General features: G+C 33.2%; 1 protein-coding gene across 1 annotated transcript in view; it reads right to left on the reverse strand.

Moving 5' to 3' along the window:
- The window catches only part of LOC145254717 (uncharacterized), a 281,182-nt gene that overhangs the window by 2,407 nt on the left and 254,986 nt on the right, over nucleotides 1–23,789 (reverse strand). Inside the window, exons 33-37 of the mRNA XM_080113438.1 lie at nucleotides 17,816–17,897; nucleotides 15,113–15,222; nucleotides 13,676–13,762; nucleotides 9,956–10,076; nucleotides 4,581–4,706 (exon numbers count right to left, since the gene is read on the reverse strand). Coding sequence (XP_079969564.1) covers nucleotides 4,581–4,706; nucleotides 9,956–10,076; nucleotides 13,676–13,762; nucleotides 15,113–15,222; nucleotides 17,816–17,897 — 526 coding nt within the window. The remainder of the gene's footprint in view (nucleotides 1–4,580; nucleotides 4,707–9,955; nucleotides 10,077–13,675; nucleotides 13,763–15,112; nucleotides 15,223–17,815; nucleotides 17,898–23,789) is intronic.

The following is a 23,789-nucleotide window of genomic DNA, read 5'->3' on the forward strand; positions in this document are numbered from 1 at the left end:
ATTAAAAATTGCGTTTGGTGAATTTATTGAAAAGTTGATTTAAATCGTTAAAAATCAATAAATCACTTAAGCGTGCCCTCCTCTTATATAGGGCCATCGCATATTGTGATCTGTGTCTCGCAGTCATTGAAGTCCTACTCATTCGCATGAAAAAAAAAACATCAATCAGGCTAAATATGAGTGTGAAGAAAGGCGTAAGTGTGTTATATGATTTTAAACTACACTCGAACAAAACGTTCGAACATTGATCCGCCAAATGGAAAAAATGGATTGCAAGAAAAAACAATCATGAATTATTCTACTGTTCCACGAAACATGCATATATATATATATATATATATATATATATATATATATATATATATATATAATCTAGTATGTCCGTTCGATTTTTTAATGAACGGTCTCTAGCAAATTCCTGTCATTTTTCAAATTTAGAACGTCATATATATGGAATTCAGACCCGTAAAACAAATTCAATTTGTTTGTTTTTTTGCGAGTAAAATAAGGATCCACATTTAAATAAAATAGTACTTGGCAGGTATAAGTCGACTTAAATTGCTAATCTACGTATGCCCAAATATACATTTGTAGGTTAATGTCGGTTAATTTTTAGAGTTACGATATTCATCGGATGGTGACTCCGATGTTAACAAATAATTCTGGAGAGCTATATGGTTGGTGTTCGATCCTAGCTGATGGCAGCCAAGTCAGATTTTTCTACCTTTTGAAATTACTATTCTATATTGATTACAATATAATAACAAATAGAGAATTGACTTTATAATAAATATAATAGATAATAATAAATATAGACTTGACTTTATAATAAATAAGAGCTAAGCATGAAATAAAATATCATATTTAGGCGTAGTTTACGAGCGGGCCATGCCGAATGATAACTATTATGCATTGGGTACATTATAATAATCAATAGATAATTGGTTGCATAACAATAAATAAGAAATCTGCATGTAATTTCGAAACTATTATTATTACTTCCTTATTAATCTGATGTTATAATAAAGTTATATGTAACTTTTATTACTACTTTTTTATTTATTTAGTTTTAAATGCTCCTCTTAACTGTGTTGGACTTTTCGTATCTTGATATGATTTTTCTCTAAAATACATTTGTTCGGCAAGCTGCATTATATATATATATATATATATTTGTATATATATATATATATATATATATATCTTTTACATCCAACTATATAACAAAAAAAAATATAACTAACTATAAACACACCAATCTTCAATAAATAAAACGACAACATCAATCGCTCCTGACGACGATCGGATGTACTGATTGAAAGCACTTGAGAAGAATCGTTACTAACCGTCAAAATATACATGCCAACCGAAATTTAAAATAAAAGGTCGCACGGCGAAATAAAAAGCTATCAAACAAAATTTGAGTGTAATGGTTAAAGTTAAATTCTGAAATCAAAATATAAACACATATATTCGAATTAAGAATTTATTGTTTGACACAATGAATATATGAAGGAGAGTTATGTTTATTTCCTTAATCCATGGATTTTCAAAAATGGATCATATCATCAAAGGAACTGAAATGCGGTTCGTAAAATGTCCAGCTGTGTCAAACAATAAATGCTTAACTCGAATATATGTTTGCATTTTGATTTTCAGAATTTTACTTTATACTTATATATTGCTCTATTTTTAAATATTGAGCTTTTCCTCTTTGGCTAGGATCACCCTGAATGTATTACCTCAATGTAATATCTAACAGGATATCTCACTTGATCTTTAATCTGTGACTTATATATATATATATATATATATATATATGTGTGTGTGTGTGTGTGTGTGTGTGTGTGTGTGTGTGTGTGTGTGTACGTGTACAATCACATAAATGTGCATTATAAAATTTATTTTCATCTCAGAGTTCAAAAATTAGCATTTTCCTTATCCGAGATGGCATATGGATTTTGAGTCAAAAGAAAAAAAATCCGCAGTCGATAAATTTGGCAGCGTTCTAATCATGGCATGCCACACCAATGACAGAAAAAAAAAACTTTTTAAGTAAAATCTAGGCAATAGTCTTCGTAAACAATTATTTTATTTGACTTAATTTTGTCTAATATATTTTATTTCAGTCAGTCGTTAAATGCAAAATCATCTAGAATACCCCCTCTCCCGAGAGAAAAAAAAATTGTTTTAGGATTATTACATTACTTTTTCTGTATAAATATAAACGAAATCACCCTTCCCACCACGACCCTTTCCCACCCAGTCTGCCATAAGCACCGAAACTTGAAAAGCAAGAGTCATTAACGAAAAACCTTCAAACGCGCTAGTGGTGTCTTTTGAATAAGAAATAAGTTTAATGAATATGTCAACACGCGTTAACTCCGCAGCGGTATGTTAAATGTATTTTGGTGCTTAATTATCCTTATTATAATTCTTTTGTTGGAGGTGTCTTTTGGATAAGAAGAAAGTTTAATACCTCAGTGGAAATTACAGTAATGTATTCTATTTTCATTTCATTCGTAAACGTGGGAGGGGAATTTATCTTCAAATATCTTTAATTTCAAATTAGAGCTACGGACTTATACTAAGTGAATATTAATAAGTCGTCTAACCCCCTTTTTTGATGGAGAGTATACAACGCATGCTGGATGCGGTATCGGCAGCTCTCGTTACTCTCGCTTCTCCTTATTTGTTCCTCAGTCCTCATTTAAAATGAGTTATTTCTCCGACAACGGATAAAGAAAAAGGACGGAAGTACTTCGTGAACAGTAGCCTGAGATGTCAGAAACCTTCTGTTTCTATATCTATCCTTGTGGCTATGTCACTAGTAAGGGTACTGGGGGTAAATGTTTCATCTGGGCTGACGTTATCCGCCTGGATTAACCACTACGGAGGCTGTCCTATCATCAGGTGCAAAGTACTGGAGCTGCTGTATTGCCGCCTGGTTAATGGATTCTGGACTATGCAGTAGTTTATGGTGGGGCCTCTCTATGCATTACTAGTGGGTATTTGTTACGGCTTTACCTTATCATGTGCTACAAAAAAATCTTATCTTTTTCTCTCCTGCTTTCCGTCTATGTCATGGCCTAACCACGTCTGTCAAACTGTTCCACACATCCCAAATCCTCAACATGAAATATCTCCAGACAAAAAATCACAAATAAACATAGAATAGGGCCGACAACTTCCTCAGATGAGTTCATAATTAAAGGATACTCTAACTTAACATCTAAATCTGACCCTCAAGATCGCCATGGGAATGGAATATGTACCTACATTAAAGAGGGCTTTCCGTGTGGTAGAGATATCTCCAGTGAACACCCTGATCAACATTATATGTCCTTCTGGGTTGCACTTGCTTACACCACTGCATTTATATTTGCCCTCTATCGCCTCCATAACAGCGGAGTTGCTCTCTTTAAGAGTATATCTGAGAAAATTAACCACATCCTGTCTGCTCATCCTTCGGCTAACATCCATATTTGTGGTGACTTCAATGTCCACAATGTGGAATGGTTGACCTACTCGAACAAGACAGACGATTGTTCACGAACCCACCTTTGTACCCGATACTTCCGGTCAGACGCTAGCCTTCTAGACCTTTTTTCACAACTTCCCCTGAGCTATGTTCATGTTCCGTTCTGTCTCCTCTGGGATCTTCCGACCTCTCGGTTGTATCAGTTAAGATAAAAACGGAATGCAATAACTCTTCAGACGTATCTCTCCACCGTACTGTGTATCGATACTCTACGGCTGACTGGGGTAGCTTCCGTACATTTATGTCTGATCTACCCCTACATTCCATGTTTAAAAAAGGAGGTGTCCTCCATAGTATCAGACCCGAGCGAATGATAAATTGTAGGCATAGACCGATTCATTCCATCCAAAAAATTCCAACAAAAACCTAACAGCCAGCAATGGTTCTCCCCAGAATGTGCTGCTGCAATCGCGCACAGAAATCACTTTTTCCATAGCTAACAACGTAATAGATGTATTGAGACTAAAGCTGCTTTTAGGACTGCCAGCAATAAAAGAGTAAGAAAAAATGCAAGAGAGCTATATGCTCAGTCCGTTAAATCCAAAGTAGCTGAGCAGCGGAGAGATGTTGCGAGCCTGTCTTTGTTTTATCCTTACTTCCATGGCAGGTGCTCGTCTGAGCTTCAATCCCTGCTCCCCCCTCGCCAATCTTTCACGAAAAACACCCGTCTAGCTGAAACCACTGTCAAACATTTTCCCCACTTTTTATCTGTACCAAAACCAAAACGTAGATTCCATGAACAAAACTTCTTTCTTAGAAGTGCACGCCCGTGGAACTCTGTTCAGGTTGCCTGTTTCCAACCTGACTACGACCTAGAGTTATTCAAGTCCAACATAAACAAATTCCTGATGAACCGATCCCTTAAAGTAAGACACTTTATCAAATCTCAACATTATATACGCAATAACCCTTATCCCCGAGTGGTTTCCGGGCCATGATAAGTGGTGACCATCTTGTAAAAAAAAAAAAAAAAAAAAGAATAAATAAATATGACAAAATTCAAATCGCAGCAGAGCATGGAATAATTCCAATACGTTACCTTTTCTGCTGAGTGCAGTTACTTTCAGACCGCCAACTTTACGTTCAATAACGAATCGAACGCGACAACTGTCGGCCTCATCAAGAAAGAGGCAGAACTGTCCGTCTCTGCTCGCCGGCAGTTTTTCTGGAATGAAATTTAAAAACACACATTTAAAAAAAACATCAATTCAATCATGTCTTTTTAAATCAATATATTTATGTTTGCGCTTGCCTGGGTACCCGGCGTTACCCGGGTATTTGAAAATGTGTGTTGAGAAAAAAAGTGATAGTAGGCAGGCAGGCTCGAACCCGTGCCGCAAGGAGGAAAATAACGTAAAAAAATTATGTATTTGCTGTTGTACCCATCACCAAAACCGTATGTTTCAAGTGTATGTTTAAATTAAGGCTAGACTATCGAAAAGAGGGGATGACTTTCGAAAATACCGGCGAAAAAAGCGACCCCTTCTTGTAGAAATGTGCCCAGTTGATGGTGAAGGAAGTAATGTTTTGGCCCAATGAAAATGCAAATGAGCAAGCTTCGGGGAGAGGTGAGTGACAGAGAAGGGAGAAAAACGAAAAAAAAATAGAAGAGAGAAAAGCACATTGTGGCGAGAGTGACTTCTAAGTACGTGTCGATATGGTAAATTTTTTTAACCAAATAGCAGAACAGGCACATTTTAACAAGATGCAGAACTTATATATCTGCTAAACTGTTAATAAGATTTACGGATGTAAATTTTATGCACATTAAATTGATAGACATTTAAGAAATTGACGGACATTAATTAAATTGACGCACGTTAAATAAATTGGCGTACATTAAATAAATTGACGCACATTAAATAAAGTGACGAGCATTAAGTAATTTGATGCACACTAAATTAATTGACGCACATTAAATAATGGGACAAACATTAAATAAAATGACCGACATTGAATAAATTGACGAACATTAAATAATTTGAGGCACATTAAATACATCGACAAGCATTAAATAAATTGACGCACATTAAATAAATTGACGCATATTAAATAAAATGACGCACATTGAATTAATTGACGCACATTGAATAAATTGAAGCATATTCAATTGACTTACATTAAATAAATTGACTTACATTAAATAAGTTGACGCACATGAAAACAATTGATGAACATAAAAGTAAACATTTTATAAAAATTGTATATAATTTTATTGGTTCCGTTATTATCAGGACCGGGATTTATTAAACGATGTGTTTTAATATATGGTGGTCGTTAGAAAAGCGGGTATTTTCTCAAAAGGTAATATATTTTTACAAAAGAAGGAAATAGGATTTGTGTATCCGTTCCTTTTGGGGCGAGTACCTGCTGCTTCAGGACATTCTTGTCTCAAAGATGCAACAAGATGAACAAACAAATCGTTGAAACAAATTAATAACGTAGCTCGACATTTTGTTTCCGATGAAACAGACGAAACGATTTCTGCTTGAATAGCACATTTTACTATCAGAAAGCAACACACAAGATAAAGATTTTTATAATTTATTTGAAAATTTGCAACACTAGTTTCGGTATGGAACTGTAATATAAACAGTAATTATTCGATGGTTCGATTTTAGCACTTACCATTAGGAATTTAGTACCTTAAAAATTATATATAATTTTTTTAGTTGCAAGAGCTTCATCCTAAACTTATTCAGTCATTGGTATTATATGTATTTCCTATATCTATAGTATATGTATTTCCTATATATATAGTATATGTATTTCCTATATATATAGTATATGTATTTCCTATATATATATATAGTATATGTATTTCCTATATCTATAGTATATGTATTTCCTATATCTATAGTATATGTATTTCCTATATCTATAGTATATGTATTTCCTATATCTATAGTATATGTATTTCCTCTATCTATAGTATATGTATTTCCTATATCTATAGTATATGTATTTCCTATATCTATAGTATATGTATTTCCTCTATCTATAGTATATGTATTTCCTATATCTATACTATATGTATTTCCTATATCTATAGTATATGTATTTCCTATATCTATAGTATATGTATTTCCTATATCTATAGTATATGTATGTCCTATATCTACAGCGTATAAATTTAGTTACCAGATGCCTTTAATCAGTTTCCAGACTTTTTATACACGCATTAAAATTGTTGTGGACTTTTGAAAATTCAGTATGTTATTGCTATATTTCTTATGAGATGACTGACCGATTTTTATGGTTTTAGGTTTAAACAAACAACTACACGATGAATTGTAATACACCCTAAAAAGGGCTGATTGTCACATCTGGTGGATTTAAAAAAAAAATGCAATATTGAACATGAGGACACTTTAGAAAAATAATATATGATAAGATGGAACGCTACAGCTTGCTTAGGGACCATCTTGCCTGACTCGAGCATCAGTTTTTAAGTGGCATAAGAGATTCAAGGAGGGCAGGGAGCCTATTCGCCTTGGTAAGAGGAGTGTGAGGAGAAAAAAATTCAGAACACCAGATTTGATTGCTTAAATAAAGAATTTCAGAAACAAGAAGTGCACAGTTTTTGGAGCGAAATATGATCCAGGTGTGCTCAGAGAAGAGCACAGACCGTTTGAGTAAGAGAGGCATAAAGGCAGTTTCTTACCTTCTCTATAGTCCACACATTGGTCACTGTAACTTGTGGCCATTCCCTCCGCTCAAGAAAAACCTAAAGGGGTGTTGTTATCAGAGAATTCAGTGGATAAAAGAGGCTGCCATGAGGGTTCTTGACACGCTCACACAAGAGGAGGTTTATAGGGGATTTCCATGAGTTGTGGAAATGGAACAATATGTACATTACAGCCGGAGGGGATTACTTCGAAGGGGACTAGATATTCATGGGTGTACTGTCAGTGAAAGTGCCCATAGTTTGTGGAATAGCATTCATCTGCAAAAGACTTTGCTTATTTGCATATTTTTTTAAACATTCATTTTAATAAATTCTCTATTAGTTTAGATAGATATCTTACACGATTTATACTTGCATAATATTTGCGTAAAAAGGTTACAGTAAACACAACCATCTTTCTATATATATTTATGCATGCGTATGTATATTTGTTTATAAAAAAATTGCCTACCAAACTCCTCCTAAAGTTTTTGGTCTATGGACATAAAACTTAATATATAGGATATTCGAATCCATGTGAAATTTATATTTGAATATTAGCCGAGGAAAATCGGTGCAAAGCTGTGTAAATTAAAAGGAAATAGAATTTGCCTGGCGAAGGTAGAACGACGGCATTACAGATATGCATGCATAACGTAATAGTTATTGGTTCATGTTTTAATTTTTTGTATTACAGCAAGCATGCTTTCAAAACTCAGGCATTAACGTCAAAGGAAAAAGTAAATTGTAAACTAAACATATTGGTTTCGATCCTCGGTTGGCGAACGGGTCATTTTTTTTAACTTTTTAAATTTTTACTATATATTGGCTCAAATATAATATAAAAAGATATACGAAATCTGCATTAATTAAAACATTATATTCCAGTGTATTTTACGACCGAGCAATACCCAGTGGCCTGCTAGCATATGTATATATATATATATATATATATATACATATATATATGCATATGTGACAAAAGTCTATATTCTTAATTTCAAAATGTTGACCATCTTAACGGTTATTTCTATAAGTACGTGGAAATGCTTGATTCTTGACAGCACCTGTTTCACATCACAGAATCGTTCGTGTAATTATGATGTAATTTTTTTAAATTTGTTCCGCCTCTACATTTTCAGAAGAAAAGGAATATATCAACTTAAAAAAAAGAATATGGGCATCATTACGAAATCAGAAAATTTAATTTTTTTGCAATGTTTTAATTACACACACATATATATATATATATATATATATATATATATATATATATATATTAATTACACATATATATATGTAATATATATATATTTAATTACACACATATATATATATATATATATTTTAATTACACATATATATATATATATTATTATTATTATTATTATTATTATTATTATTATTATTATTATTATTATTAAATTTTCACCCCAAACAAGGCACGTTACCACTTTGATGTAGGGGGCTACTATCAGGGGCATAAGCTACAGGGGTACTATGTGGGGAGTTGGGCAGCAATATGTCGGTTCACGTTACACTTGAACTTCTGCATGCCAGTACAGTTGGGGAAGCAGGGACCCAGATGGAATTCCAAAGTCTAGCGGTTCTGGGGAAGAAACTACTGGAGTAAAAGGCTCTCTTACATCTAGGGATGTCTACTGTGTAGGGGTGGGATTTAGCTGCTTGTCGGGTTTGACGGCGGGATTTATGTCGCGAGGGTACAAGTGCATGCTGTTCGTCAGAGCATTCTCCGTTAGAGTACTTGTAGAACAGGCAGAGGGATGCTACATTTCGTCAATGAGACAGAGGCTGAAGTTTAGACGACAGTTTAAGACCTACCAGATTGGCCACTCTCTTTTGAACTTTGTCTAGGAGCGAGAGACTAGTAGCAGATGCACCAGCCCAAATATGACAACAATACTCCATACATGAACGAATGGTGGCCTTATAGAGATACATTATACTTTCGGACGTTAATTGCTTTCTAGCTCGGTAGAGAGAACTTACCTTCCTCGCAGCGGCCCTGGCAATACTCTCAATATAATTGTTCCAACTCATGTTTTCTGTGAACGTTAGGCCGAGGAGTTGAAAAGATGTACTTTCAGATAAAGAGTCATTGGCCATTTCTATTGGTGGTAGAAAATGTTTCTTGTAATTATTGAAGGAAATAAGTTTAGCCTTGAAAACATTGAATGAGCTCATCCATTTTTGTCCCCATTCCACCACTCATCGGCGGTCATCATTTAGTATTTCTGCCATTTCTTTAGATATGTGTTCATTTGTTTTCCTGTCTTGTCTGTTATAGAGCATGGTGTCATCAGCATATATACCCATCTCACAGACAATTTTGTCAGGGAGGTAATTTAGGTATATTAGGAATAATATGAATTGTGATCGTTAATTTTAATGGTAATATGATTTGTTTTGGTTAATTTTAATGGTAATATGATTTGTTTTGGTTAATTTTAGTGGTCATATGATTTGTTTTGGTTAATTTTACTGGTATTATGATTTGTTTTGGTTAATTTTAATGGGAATATGATCTGTTTTGGTTAATTTTAATGGTAACATGATTTGTTTTGGTTAATTTTAATGGTATTATGATTTGTTTTGGTTAATTTTAATGGTATCATGATTTGTTTTTGGTTAATTTTAATGGTATTATGATTTGTTTTTGTTCATTTTAATTGCAATATGTGTGTGTGTGTGTTTCCAATATTTATAGCGTAAAAATTTAGAGTTACCAATGCTGTCGACGAGAATAATTGGCTCGCATTTGATACATCTCTCGAATGTAAAACTTCCTGTTCCAAAGACTCGGCATAAAACACATGGTTTCAGTCTTGCACAAGGCCCAGGACATGTCTGAAATGATAACAAAGAGAAAGCAATAAAAAAAAACGCGTATTAGAATGTAAATGTCCATTCATACAAAGAATGTATACGTATCGTACGAGCCACAAGCATAAGATGACAAGATTTTGCATATATTTTCCTTATAAGTGAACAATCTGGCGAACATTTATTTATTAAGTAAATTTTGGATTCTTTGTAAAACATGAAAAAAAAAAGACAAAAAGACGAACGGGTTCTGAAGGTTGTAAAACTCGGGCTATTACAACAGCATATTCTTTTCAGTTTTTGACTCAAGTGTATATGCGACACAGTAAGATACAGGCAATCAAACGAGAACCACATCAGTCTATATAAAACATGTGATATATAAACGGTTTTTTTCAAAATTATAATTCTATTTTCACCCCAAACAAGGCAAGTGCCACTTTGAAGTATGGGACATGATTTGCAGGGGCATTATGAAGGGAGATGCGTAGAAAGATGTTTGTTCACATTACAATTGAACTTCTGCATATCAGTACAGTTGGGAAAGCAGTATCCTGGAAGGGAGTTCCAAAGACTTGCAGTACTGGGGAGGAAACTACTGGAGTAAAAGGGTTTCTTACACCTAAGGATTTCTACTGTAAAGGGGTGGGACTTGGTTGCTTGTCAGGTTTGTCGGGGGTAGTCACGTCGAGGAGGTACAAGTGATTGCAGTTCGTCAGAGCATTCACCATTAAAGTATTTGTAGAACAGGCAGAGGGATGCAACATTTCGTCGATGGGAGAGAGGCTGAAGCCTAGATGACAGTTCACGAGCTATCAGGTTGGCGAGTCTCTTTCAAACCCTGTCCAGGAGTGAGAGACAAGCAGCAGATGCACCAGCCCAAATGTGACAGCAGTACTCCATACATCACGAATGGTGGCCTTATAGAGGTACAGGATACTTTCAGACGTAACTAATTTTCTGGTACGGTAGAGAGCACTTAGCTTCTTTGCAACAGCCTTGGCATAGCTCTCAATGTATATATTCAAGTTCATGTTAGGCCGAGGAGTTTAAAAGAAGTACTTTCGGGCAGAGTGTTCTTGGCCATTTCTATTAGTGGTAGAAAAGGTTTCTTATAGTTATTGGAGAAAACAAGCTTAGTCTTGGCAGCACTGAATTTGACCATCCATTTTTGTCCCCATTCCACTACAGATTGGAGGTCATCCTCTAGTTTTTCAGCAATTTCCTTAGATATGTGTTCATTTGTTTTCCCCTCATGCTTGTTATAGAGGGTTGTGTTATCGGCAAATATACCCATCTCCGAAACAATTTTATCAGGGATGTCATTTATGAATATCAGGTCCAAGTATAGACCCCTGGGGTATTCCCGCATTTATATCATATTGTTTAGATGTACGATCGTCGAGGACAACTTGGATTTTTCATTTACTTAAGAAGGATTTTATTACTGTATGTATTCTTCCAGTGATACCATATGATTTACTTTTCCTTAGAAGACCATCGTGCCATACCCATGTCAAAAGCCTTAGATATATCTAGGGCTACCGCTCTACCCTCGCCTTGTTTGTCCAGTGAACGGTATATACGTTCAGAGATTACAGTTAAGATATCTGATGTTGAACGGGCTTGCCTGAATCCATGTTGTTTGTCGGTCTGGAATTTAGCAACTGTTAGGTGTTTGACTAGGGATTGATTAACTAAGGACTCAAATATTTTGGCGAAAAGTGGGAGAAGGCTAATGGGGCGATAATTTAGTGGGTCAGTTCTTTCACCGGAATTCTTGAAGACTGATACAGCAGAAGCGGTTTTTCAGCAGCGGGGAAAGCAAGATTCAGAATCAAGGTGTTCTAGCAAGTCGGGAAAGCAAGATTGATATATACTCACGAGTTAAAACAATAAAAAGAATACGCTGTTGCAACAGCCCTAGTGATAACATCGAAAACTTGATTATATCAAATAAAATTTTAATTAAAAAAAACTGCGTTATACTGGCTTTATAAAATGCAGATTTTATTTAGATTTATTCTAAAATTTACGACGTCAGTGAATCTTCAGTTTTAAACTGCATCTCAACCGATACTTGAGACAGCAGATCGATGTGATGCGGGTCAAAGAATTGCATTTTTGTAGACCGTCCTTTATGAACTTTTAGCCGGTAAAACCGCTAATAGGGCGTCAAAAATAAAAGAAATGGGAACTTAACTTAAAGAAAGTGTTCTTGAATGCATGCTATATATATATATATATATATATATACGCATATACATATATATATATATATACATATATATATATATATATATATATATATATATATATATATACATATATATACATATATACAGGGTGACCAAAAAAGAACGGCCCCCAACTCTAATTAGGCCCCGTTTCTTAGTGTTTTGTCCGAATGAAATGAAACTTTAATCATAACTGATTTATTATATTCAAAACATCACATCAAAACACTAGGGTCTATGGCCTTTTTTCTCCGTTAACTGTAAAATGCTCAGAAAAACAATTGAATGTCCTCTGTTTTTGGGGTCACCCTGTATAATATATATATATATATATATATATATATATATATATATATATATATATATATATATATATATATATACTGGTTATATGGTTGTAGTTTCATAGGGTTAAATGCACTGACACTCATGTGTGCTCGACGAATAAAAAGAATGTAATTAATTATTTATTTATACATCCATTATTGGCTACATATGTGTATACATATTTTTGTTCTGGCTTTTACAGAGAACCAACGTCATAAAATCTCATCTAATTCTTTTTTTAATATGAATCCTTTTTATGCGATGTTTTTTTTATCAAAGTATAATAAAGAAGTAGGAATATCTTATTATCGCAAGAATTTACTTCCAAGAACGTATTTTCTCGTTGTACACAGATAAATACATTAGGAGAAACGTAATACGCAAATGACATACGTTTAACTATAACATGCATGCGCAATTGATGTTTCTCTTATGTTATTCCAATACTCCTGCATGTTACACGTAACCGTATGTCTTTTGCATGTTACGTTTCTCCAAATGTGTTTATATGTGTACAAAGAGAAAAATAGGTTCCTTGGAAGAATATTATTGCGTATTCTAGAGATAAATAGCTAACACACACAAGGTCTCGTATTCTCGGAAATATTTTAAGGACAAATGGGTAGACATAGTTAACAAAAATTAAAGGGGGTAATTTCGCTCTTGGCGATTATAAAAATGTTATTTTCTTTTACAGCATTATTGGCTATCCCCTACGCAAACCGGTATTTAAACCAACATTCCTCCTAACCATATATGTGACGTCATACGTAATGCTCTTATGTCTATTTGTTTTATCTAGTTTGGACCTATTTGATCTCAATTAACTTTACATGCCATGTGTGCCTGCTTATATCTCGTGGGAACACGTTTGTTACCAAAACTTTGTGTTACTTTAATTTGCAGTCAATTCTACTATAATAATATTATTTGATCACTGTTCATTTTTTTTTTTTTTTTTTTTTTTTTTGCTAAAGTAATGTTATAGATAAATCTGTATATATGGGTCGCAAATATGTTGCATAGAAATTGTAAATAATGAGTAAAATTTGAACTTACCGGGCAGTCTTCGCAAGTCGGTCCGAGATACTCACCCTCGCATCGACATTTATTATGTTCGCATAATCCTTTGCCGTTGCATAGCCGCTGAGAGAAAATAAATTATGACAATTATCAATCCAATCGTATCAAAATGGATTATTTCCAAAGTTTTTTTTTTTAGGAGAACGGCTAAACAAAAGGTTGTTTATATTGGGCTTTAAAACGGCCAGGTTATAGTCAGTCTAGAAGTAGCTCCGCGGTATTGTGGTCCATAAACGAGTAGTTCTAGGAAAGAAACTGTGTTCATAGAATTTTCGTTTGTTTTAGAGAGAGAGAGAGAGAGAGAGAGAGAGAAAGAGAGAGAGAGAGCAACGAGAGAGCGAGAGTGAGAGAAAGACAAGTAGAGAGACAAAGGCCAGTAGCGCGAGAGTAAGATTAAAGTAGAGAGAGAGAGAGAGAGAGAGAGAGAGAGAGAGAGAGAGAGAAGAAATTACTGACATTTAGATACAAATTAGCAGAAACTAGTTACAAGAAGTAACGTCAAGAAGTCCATCGTCAGAATCTGTAGGGGTGCCACCCAAACAGTTTATAGGATTTTCGCTTTGTTTTAGAGAAATAGAGAAAGAAAGAGGAGAGGGAGAGAGAGGAGGAAATAGTGAGGGAAGGAAACAGAGAGGGCAGAGACAGAAAGAGAGATAAAATAAAAGAGAAATAAGGAGCGAGACATTGTTGACGGCGAATTCTTATTTTTGTGAAATGCAAATCATATGCAGAAAAGTATATAGGGAAGACAATGGAAGTGGTGTTGAATCTTAATATGCTGAACATTTATATGTTAACTCTTAAAATCTTTAAATATGCATATGCGATTTCTTATGAAATTTCAACACTATTTTAAGCATGACACAGTAATTATCGTTTACTGAAATATTAGTTTGTTCCGAATATATTAAGAAGCGGAACCATAGTCTGTAAAACTAGAACAAAAAGCAATACGGTGTTTTACCCTTTATAACACGAGCAACGCCGTGACTTTTATTTTACTTATAACTCACCACTTATGAAGGCCCAGATACTATTCGAGCATACGTTAGTCATTGAGACAATAGCACAATAATCGTTAGTAGTATAAATTTTGGTATAATTTATTATTTAAGAGAACGGTTGGGCAATAACTTCTTTACGTTGGGCTTGACGACGGCAATATTGCAGTCAGATGGGAAGCAGACCAGTGGAACAGAGTTCCACAGGCGGATAGTTTTAAGAACGAAGCTTTATTCATGAGATCTACGTTTAGGTTTAAGCACTCAATCATTTGAGCCCCCTAGTGACGCGCTGCGACTTAGTTTCGGTAGAGATAGTTTGAAAATATGAAGACAGACAGACAGACATAGAACATTTTATATATAATATATTATATGTATTAGATGTATATTTTAAGAAAAAAGGGCTTACCCCATTCGTGGCACGGCAACCTTCTGTTGAGTTCGAACCGGAACAATCGGAACCAAGGTAGCCATTATGGCATTGACATTTTCCACACACACAAATCCCACGATCAGCGCCTTGTAAAAGTATCAAAATGTTCCGTCATTGTAAAAAGCACATTTTTTGTCACTTGAATATTTTCTCTATTTAAGAAATAATAACGAGGAAAATAAGAAAAGGGATTCACGAGGAGGGAAGGAGAAGAAAGTGGAGGAAACAGATTCTAAATCATATTTAGAAATTTCAAAATAATTAATACAGATTTTGGAATTCCAAAATATGTTCATAAAGATGAAATTTACGATTTAAAAGAAAGTTGTCTATGTGTATGGTTCTGTGTCCGGCTAAAAGACAAATAAACTACAAAACAAATACCCACAAAGTTTGTACATTCTTCAACGTACCTCTTGAAAAATAATAACTGAAATTTATAAAAAATATTATTTATTTTTATACCTCCATGTAGGGGACCATTTTTACGGTCAGACTTTTTAATCAATTTAAAATTCTCTTGTGTCAGCGCTTTGCGCAGAAGAGAAAGAAAAGAGAAGCATGGAGAGCGAAGGATAATTTTTGGGCGAAAATAATCTAAATAATAAATTTAAAAATGCTTAATACAGATTTTGGAATTTCCAAATATGTCCATAAAGATTTCATCCATATTATAAAGGACAGTTGTTTTATTTTACTTCAGTTGAAGTTGTCAGACGTCAAGGGGCCCACAATCTGGGGCTAACACTTGAAATCTATATAAGATACGTAGATATTCAAATGTTCCATTTAAGTTCTTTATCTCTCAAACACCGAGTAAAGCAATTGAGAATATAAGTTTCATCTCCCCAATTAACTATTTTCATACATCATAGTATATCTTTCATTTTGGTCTACACGTCTTACTGGATTCCAGGACAAGAATTTATCTAGTCTGGTGGAGTATCCAGCTTCGTGTTATTACTTGAGGTAACATCACTTGGAGGTGCACCATTCCTCGGAAAAAACAAATGTACGTTAACCATATTTGGGCAGCGAATACTATGGGATTTTGAATATTAGGTCACGGTTTACTTCTATGGAGAAAGTAAGCCCATGACAGATTGTTATGATAAACCCCTGTATATAGAGCCTTTAGACATTCGAAGATAGTGTCTAGTAGGCATTCAAGTTCTCTCTAGTGGGCTTTCAAGTTCTCTCCGGTAGGCATTCAAGTTGTCTATGTGTATGTTTCTGTGTCCGGCTAAAAGTGAAATAAACTACAAAACAAATACCCACAAAGTTTATACATACTTATATCGAAAAATAATGACTGAAATTTATTTAAAATGATATTATTTATTTTTAGACCTCTGGGTAGGGGACCATTTTTACAGTCAGACTTTTTAATCAATTTTAAATTCTCTTGTGTCAGCACAAACCTCACGGAATCTAGAAATACGAGTTATTTTTGCAGAAGTCCAATTAGAGTAATGGTATGAGTAAGTATAGAAGTGGGTGGGAGGCGGAGGAGGAACAACTGGGTGAATAAGAATGAAAAGATAGGTAGGTGTTTATAGAAACATTTTAACTTTTTGGCCTGGGCAATGCTGCGTAACCCTGCTTGTACAATATATAACGAATATTGACAACCGAATGAAAAGTGCTTCGAGAGATTACTAAAAGTCGCGTAGGGAAATTTAGAGTAAAGATAATAAATAAATGACAGATTAAGAAGATTACAACAGTTTTTTAGGATGGAGTCTTAAACATTTTCAGTAATTTTTGTAAAGTATAAATATTTCTGAGGGGTTCCTAATTATTTGCATAATTTTCATTACTTTTTATAAATTATGAAATAGTCTTATTTCTTATTGAAAATACTAAAAATATTTCCATTTTTTAATGAAAATTCCAAATACTTTGATTATTTATTAAAATTTACAAAATATTTTTATCGTTCATGTAGAATTCAGAAATACGTTCATTACTTTTAGAAAATTATTAATATTTTGATTGTTTATATAAAAATATTTTCACTGTTTACTAGAAAATTATGAGATAATTCTATTGTTATTTGGAAAATTGCTAAATATTTTATGATGTTTATAAAAGTTTACATTAGTTTTATTATTTCTGTTGAAAATTTCAAATATTATTTTTACATTTCGGAACTTTCAAAATATTTTCATTACTTTTTGCATATTTATAAAAATAGTTCTATTATTTGTTGAATATTCCAGAAGATTTTTATTGTTTTTTAAAAGTAAAAAAAATGTTCATTATTCATTAAATTTTGAACATTCCATAACTTTCAAAATTATATAAATATTTAAAAGAAATTCCCTTCCTATTATATGTTGAATATTCCAAATTATTATCATTATTTGTTAAACATTCAAAAATATTTTCATTATTTTCTTTAAAATTTCTAAGTAATTTCACTATTCATTACTGTTTGAAAATTCAAAAAAAACTTTCATGAATATATAAATATTCGAAAGAGATGACTTTCCACGAATGTTTTATAACTATTTGGAAATTCAAACATGTTCTTATTAAATTTGCAAATTCTGAAAAGTTTTATAAATATTTGGCAAACTCAAAATGTTGAAAAAATATTTCGCAATTCCATAAATTTTTCATATATATTAAATACAGAAAAATTACTGACAAACAGGTCAAGTGTGATATACTTACCGCCACAGATTTCGCCGTTATAATAATCACAGTTATAATCATCGCATTCGCAATATTCACCGGAATACAGTTGTACTGTATGCTGCAAACAAAGTATTTAACAGTAATGCTATTATCAGGCGGATATTTGATAAAATTGTATCCATCTTTTTGAACTGGAGAATCTTTATGTGGACTATCAAAACTATTGGAATTTTAAACTGGCCACATATGAGGAGAAATAATCAATCTCATGAGAAAAGGTTTTAAAAATATAGACAGAGCATAGTTAGTATAAAATTTAATACAATATGGAAACTAATAATTAAAATATTATATAAGAGTGTCAGACTTTCAATATGTATTACAGAAGACCATATATACTATCGGTTTGGAATCAAATAACACAGCAGTGTATATAGTCACAATATATTTGAATAAGTGTTCAATATAGATGTAGTAATATTATATGAAATTAGTACAGGACCAAGGCGAATAGATCTATGTTAACTGTATCACCAAATGTTATATATATATATATATATATATATATATATATATATATATATATATATATATATATATATAGTAAAATTGGAAATTAGTAAAAACCTGAAGAGAGTGCTCAATACTATTGCAGATCAAATATGTGTTTTATCTTTTTATTACCGTTGTATCTGTTCCGGGCCATGTTTACGATCAAGCAGCCTCGTCAGACCTTACAGAAATGGTTGTTATTATTTCGAAGAAGGATTTTAGAGGAAATACGAGAACGAATAAAGGGGGGATAATAAATGTGAGGGAGACGGGTATCGACAATAGTTAAACTTTGGAGGTTAAAATACGTTAGATTTTAGTGTGGGGGGTAGCAGATTCAGGTAGGCCTGGGTGGAGATATATTGATATAAGAAGGTGGAGGGGAGAGAGGGAGGTAAAAAGGGGGCACGGGAGGAGAGGGAGAAGGAATTTCAATTTTAAGTTTAAAGATTTAGCTGCTTTTGTTTGTTTAGACCGGCACTGGAGTATATGAAATAGAGGAGAGAGAGAGAGCGAGAGAGAGAGAGAGAAGATAGAGAGAGACGGAGAGAGAGAGAAAGGATTTGTGTACGTGTCATATACGCAGACAAGTAAGAGGTTTCATATTGAATGTTTGTAGTAGCCACCATCAGTCGATTCGTTCATTTGAGTTGTTTTTAGGTAGTTAAGAGTTATTAAATATGCTAACACACGCGCACATACGCATACATACACACATACATATGTACATATCCACACATCCACACATAGATACATACGCACATACGCATATATATATATATATATATATATATATATAATGTACATGCAAACATACATGCATCTAAATGCAGACATACATACAGATACACACATACTCATATACATACATACACACATATATATACATATATATGCATATGCACACATCCATATATATATATATATATATATATATATGTATATATATATATATATATATATATATATATATATATGTATATATATATATATATATATATATATATATATATATATATATATATATATATGCATATTCTTCGGAAAAGTTTTATTTAACAATCAGTGGTTATGTAAACGTGAGATTGTAGGTTTACAATATATTACTGGCAGTAATATTCTATAAGTAATCCCATCTAAACAAGAATTGCTCGATATGCAAGATAGAGCAAATAAATTAAATTGTAATTCAATGAATTTCAAAAAACTCTCATTGAAATGAAATGAAGTGGTTGAGTTTCATATCAAAGAATTTTTATTATTCTAAGCATGTCAAAGAATGTTTTAGAAAATTAATCTCCTTAACCTATAGGGTTTCGATGTCTACCATCTCATCAGAGTAGAGAAAATATTAGCAATTAGTTATAAAGGTATGCACCCTATTTGCTAAAGTCAGTGAGATATGGAAAGTCAAAATTAAAATAATACATTTATCAGAAGTCCTGTAGCAGGAGGATTTGTAGAAAAAGGATATGAATGTTTTTGTTGATCCAACTTGCTTGGATGTAAAGAACGTATAATATGGATTTTATCAAAAGGTTGGAGTTCATACGAGCATCTGCCATGGAAATAACGATAAAACAAGGACAGGCTCGCAACATCTCTTCTGTGGGAGAGAGGTTGCAGGGTAGAGAAAAGGGCATCCCCCACTAAGCCACGAAGTTTATTTTGTACTCTATCAAGGCAGGATAGGCTGTTTTTAGCAGCTCCTGCCCAGATATGGCAACAGTATTCAATCCTTGGACGTACTTGGCTTTTATATAGACATATTATTATATATATATATACACATACAAATATAAATGTACCTGCACAACGATAAGTAAGTAGGTGCGCTAAAGATAATAGTATTTCTGGCATACCTACAAAAAATAGTACATATATATATATATATATATATATATATATATATATATATATATATATATATATATATACATAAAGATATCAATATAGATTCTAATATATGTACACCCATATATATGTGGAGAGTTTTAGTAGTAATTAGTAATTGAGTGGGGGGTAGTTGGATTAATGGATAGACGAATGTGTAGATGGTAAAAGGTAAATGGAGGAACCAATAGAGGGTGTAATACAGGTAGTTAGAAATATATAGACGGAAAAGAGAGTATGGTGTAGGGGTATGGGGGAGAGTATATCAGAGAATGTATAGAAATATAGGATAAGTTGAATACTTAGAGAGACAGAGTATTAGGAGGGAACAGGGTACGTCTGATGAATAAGAGGTGAGTTGTTTGGATAAATACGATTAAATTATTCAGAAGGATATTGAGCTATATTTCTAGCAAGTAAAAAAAGGGGGGATCTGGGTTCTAAGCGGTTGTATGGTTAATAGTCGGGTGGGATATTAGTTCTAAGTATATATAGAGTTTGGGGAGGAGTCTACAGTAATTTATGGGGATTAAATACTTTAATTATTTTAATTATTGTTCTGTGTTAAGGTGCTTTGTTTTTGACACCTTATAAATCCATTTATGTTTCTGGTTATATTTGAACATCTATGTATTATGATATCTGCCCATGCATATAAGACAATGTGGGAAATACATTTCAGCATATGCCCATATGAGTCCATATGTTATGGTGCGAAACCTATATGTTTGCAAGTACGATAGTTTTGTATATCAAATTGTGCAATTTGTGTATGGGGTATGTTGGGGCTGGGTGGGTAAATTTAGCAAGAAAGGGGGTAGACGTAGATAACTAGGTAATTACCTTGTAATCTACGTCTTTCTAGCTAAATTTACTAATTTCATATAATATTACTACATCTATATTGAACACTTAGTCAAATATATTGTGACTATACTAATCAATGCAGGATTGGTTCTTTAATAATACATATTTAACCTGACAACCAGCTAGTATATATATATATATATATATATATATATATATATATATTATTTCGAATTTTACTGGGTTTACATAATTAAAAATTCAGTAATCGTTCATATAGCAATAATTTTTAAGCCAAAAAAGATATGACTAAAACTGTAAGCTACAAAATTATCATATTTCATAATTGAGCATTCATATATTGTTTAAACAAAAATCAAGATATCAAGGAATGGATAGATTACAACAAATAATGTATCACAACGTTAGTTACAATTGTTTCCACGACATAATATTTGAATTTGTCCGAATAGTCTTTAAACAATTGTAACTAACGATAAAATACACTCTTTGTCGTTGTTGCTGTTAATCCATTCCTTGATGACTTGGTTTTTGTGAAAACAATATATATATATATATATATATATATATATATATATATATATATATATATATATATATATATATACTAGCGGCGGGCAATACGTAATGGTCCTGACCCACTTAAAGTTGTTTGATCTAGTTGAAATATTGCAGATGCAATGATTTTTATCTCTACAGGTAATGTGGCAAATTACAGCTCTGAACTAATTGTGGTTTCTGTTTTAAAGATGTTTGAACTGAGTCAGGTGTGAAATGGAGCCTGTTGAATGTCGGGCAGTGATCCCGTTTTTGTATTTGAAAAGACGCACACAACAAGAGACTTTTGATGAAATGAAAGAAACTTATGGTGATAATGACCCATCATATAACCTTCTAAAACCCTGACATCGTGAATTCAAACATGGCAAGAAGTCTGTGGAAACAGCTCCCAGACCTGGTCGCCCCTCTTCTGCCATTGATAAGGCATCTGTCCGTCAAGTTGAGGCTGCCATTTCGGAAGACCGGCACATTACTATTCGCTAAATAGTTCAAGATGTCAAGATTAGTACAGGGTCTGTGAAAACTATCATTCCTCACCATTTGCATATGAATAAGGTGTCTGCCAGATCGATTGTCAAGTTGTTCTCACCATTCCAGAAGCGAGAACGCGTCAGCTGCTCGAGGATGAATTTGGAGATGTACCAAGAAGATGAGTCAAAGTTTTTCAAAAGACTGATTACACAGAATAAAACCTGGGGCAATCACTATGATTCAGAGACCAAAACCCAGCCAGTGCAGTGGAAGCACTTGGACTCACCACCTCCAAAGAAGACAAGGTTCCAGCCCTCCGCTGGCAAGGTGATGCTCACAGTCTTCTAGGACCAGGAGGAGTAGTGATGACAGATTTCCTGGCAAAGGGTACCACAATTACAGGAGCCTATTATGCTTTACTTTAGAGGAAATTAAGGGAACTATCAAAATCGCGAGGCGGGACAAGATCAGCAAATGTACCCTCCATTTGCAGGCCAACACTCCGGTCCACAACTCGGATGTCGCCTGATCAGAAGCACGGGCGTGTGGTTATGATATCCTCCCTTATCCTCCCTACTCTCCTGACCTTGCACCCTCTGACTTTCACCTCTCTACAGCCATGAAGTTGCTTTTGAAAGGAAAGCGTTTCCCAGATGATACAGCCTTGATTTCTTAAGTTACGTCGGGGTTGGAGAACCAACCTGGGGTTTTCTAAAAAAACGGTCTCCAGAGCTGCATCAAACTATGGGATAAATGCATAACCCTGGATGGTTCCTATGTAGAGAAAGACTAATAACCGTGCCAAGTTTCGTTGCTCTACTGCTATGGGAAGTGGGTCAGGGGCATTACTTATTGCACACTCCTCGTGTGTGTGCATATATATATATATATATATATATATATATATATATATATATATATATATATATATATATATATATATATATATATATATTCTATTTACTCACATAAATTAACATACGAAAGTATAAATTTATGCGTAAGCCTAAAAAATCCCAGAATGGATGAAACGCGGAATATTCAATGTAGCTTTATCGCCATATATATTTTATAATTTACTATCTATCAATCTATTTGTCTATATATATATATATATATATATATATATATATATATATATATATATATATATATACGTTTCATTATGAAGACATATATACTTACAATGTATATTTTTAATGATACTTTTCCAAAATTATCAAGATTAATTAGGCTCAATAAAAATGAATTTACACTTTCACCAAACAACTCATCAGAGACAAATTTATATTCTTCAGCAAGGAAAACACAGTTGGAGATTTTCCTCTTTTGTTAAAAAAAGGATAAAATGGTGGAAAGAAATAGAATACATTAAAGGATATAATTTGTTTGAACCCTTATTTATTAAAACCCCTTTGGAAACCACGAGAATACTTTTTTTTTATTCATGTATCGGAATCTTTTTTTAATTGTGAAAAATTGTAACTCTTTTTATGTGAACTACTTTATTCTTTACCATAATGTGTAAATTTTGCATTATCCAGTTTCCTATTTCCAATATTTTTCTTTCTTAACAGTAGATGTATAGAGGTAGAGGATTTCATTTAAAATGCACTTAAATACAAAGATCCAAAATGCATCGATGCTTATATAACGATTTCAAAAGAAGGGATTTAATACATTAAGTCCCAATCTACTTTAAATG

This window comes from Euprymna scolopes, chromosome 30 (assembly GCF_053919585.1).
Source record: "Euprymna scolopes isolate OS-2025 chromosome 30, ASM5391958v1, whole genome shotgun sequence".
Lineage (NCBI taxonomy): Eukaryota > Metazoa > Mollusca > Cephalopoda > Sepiida > Sepiolidae > Euprymna > Euprymna scolopes.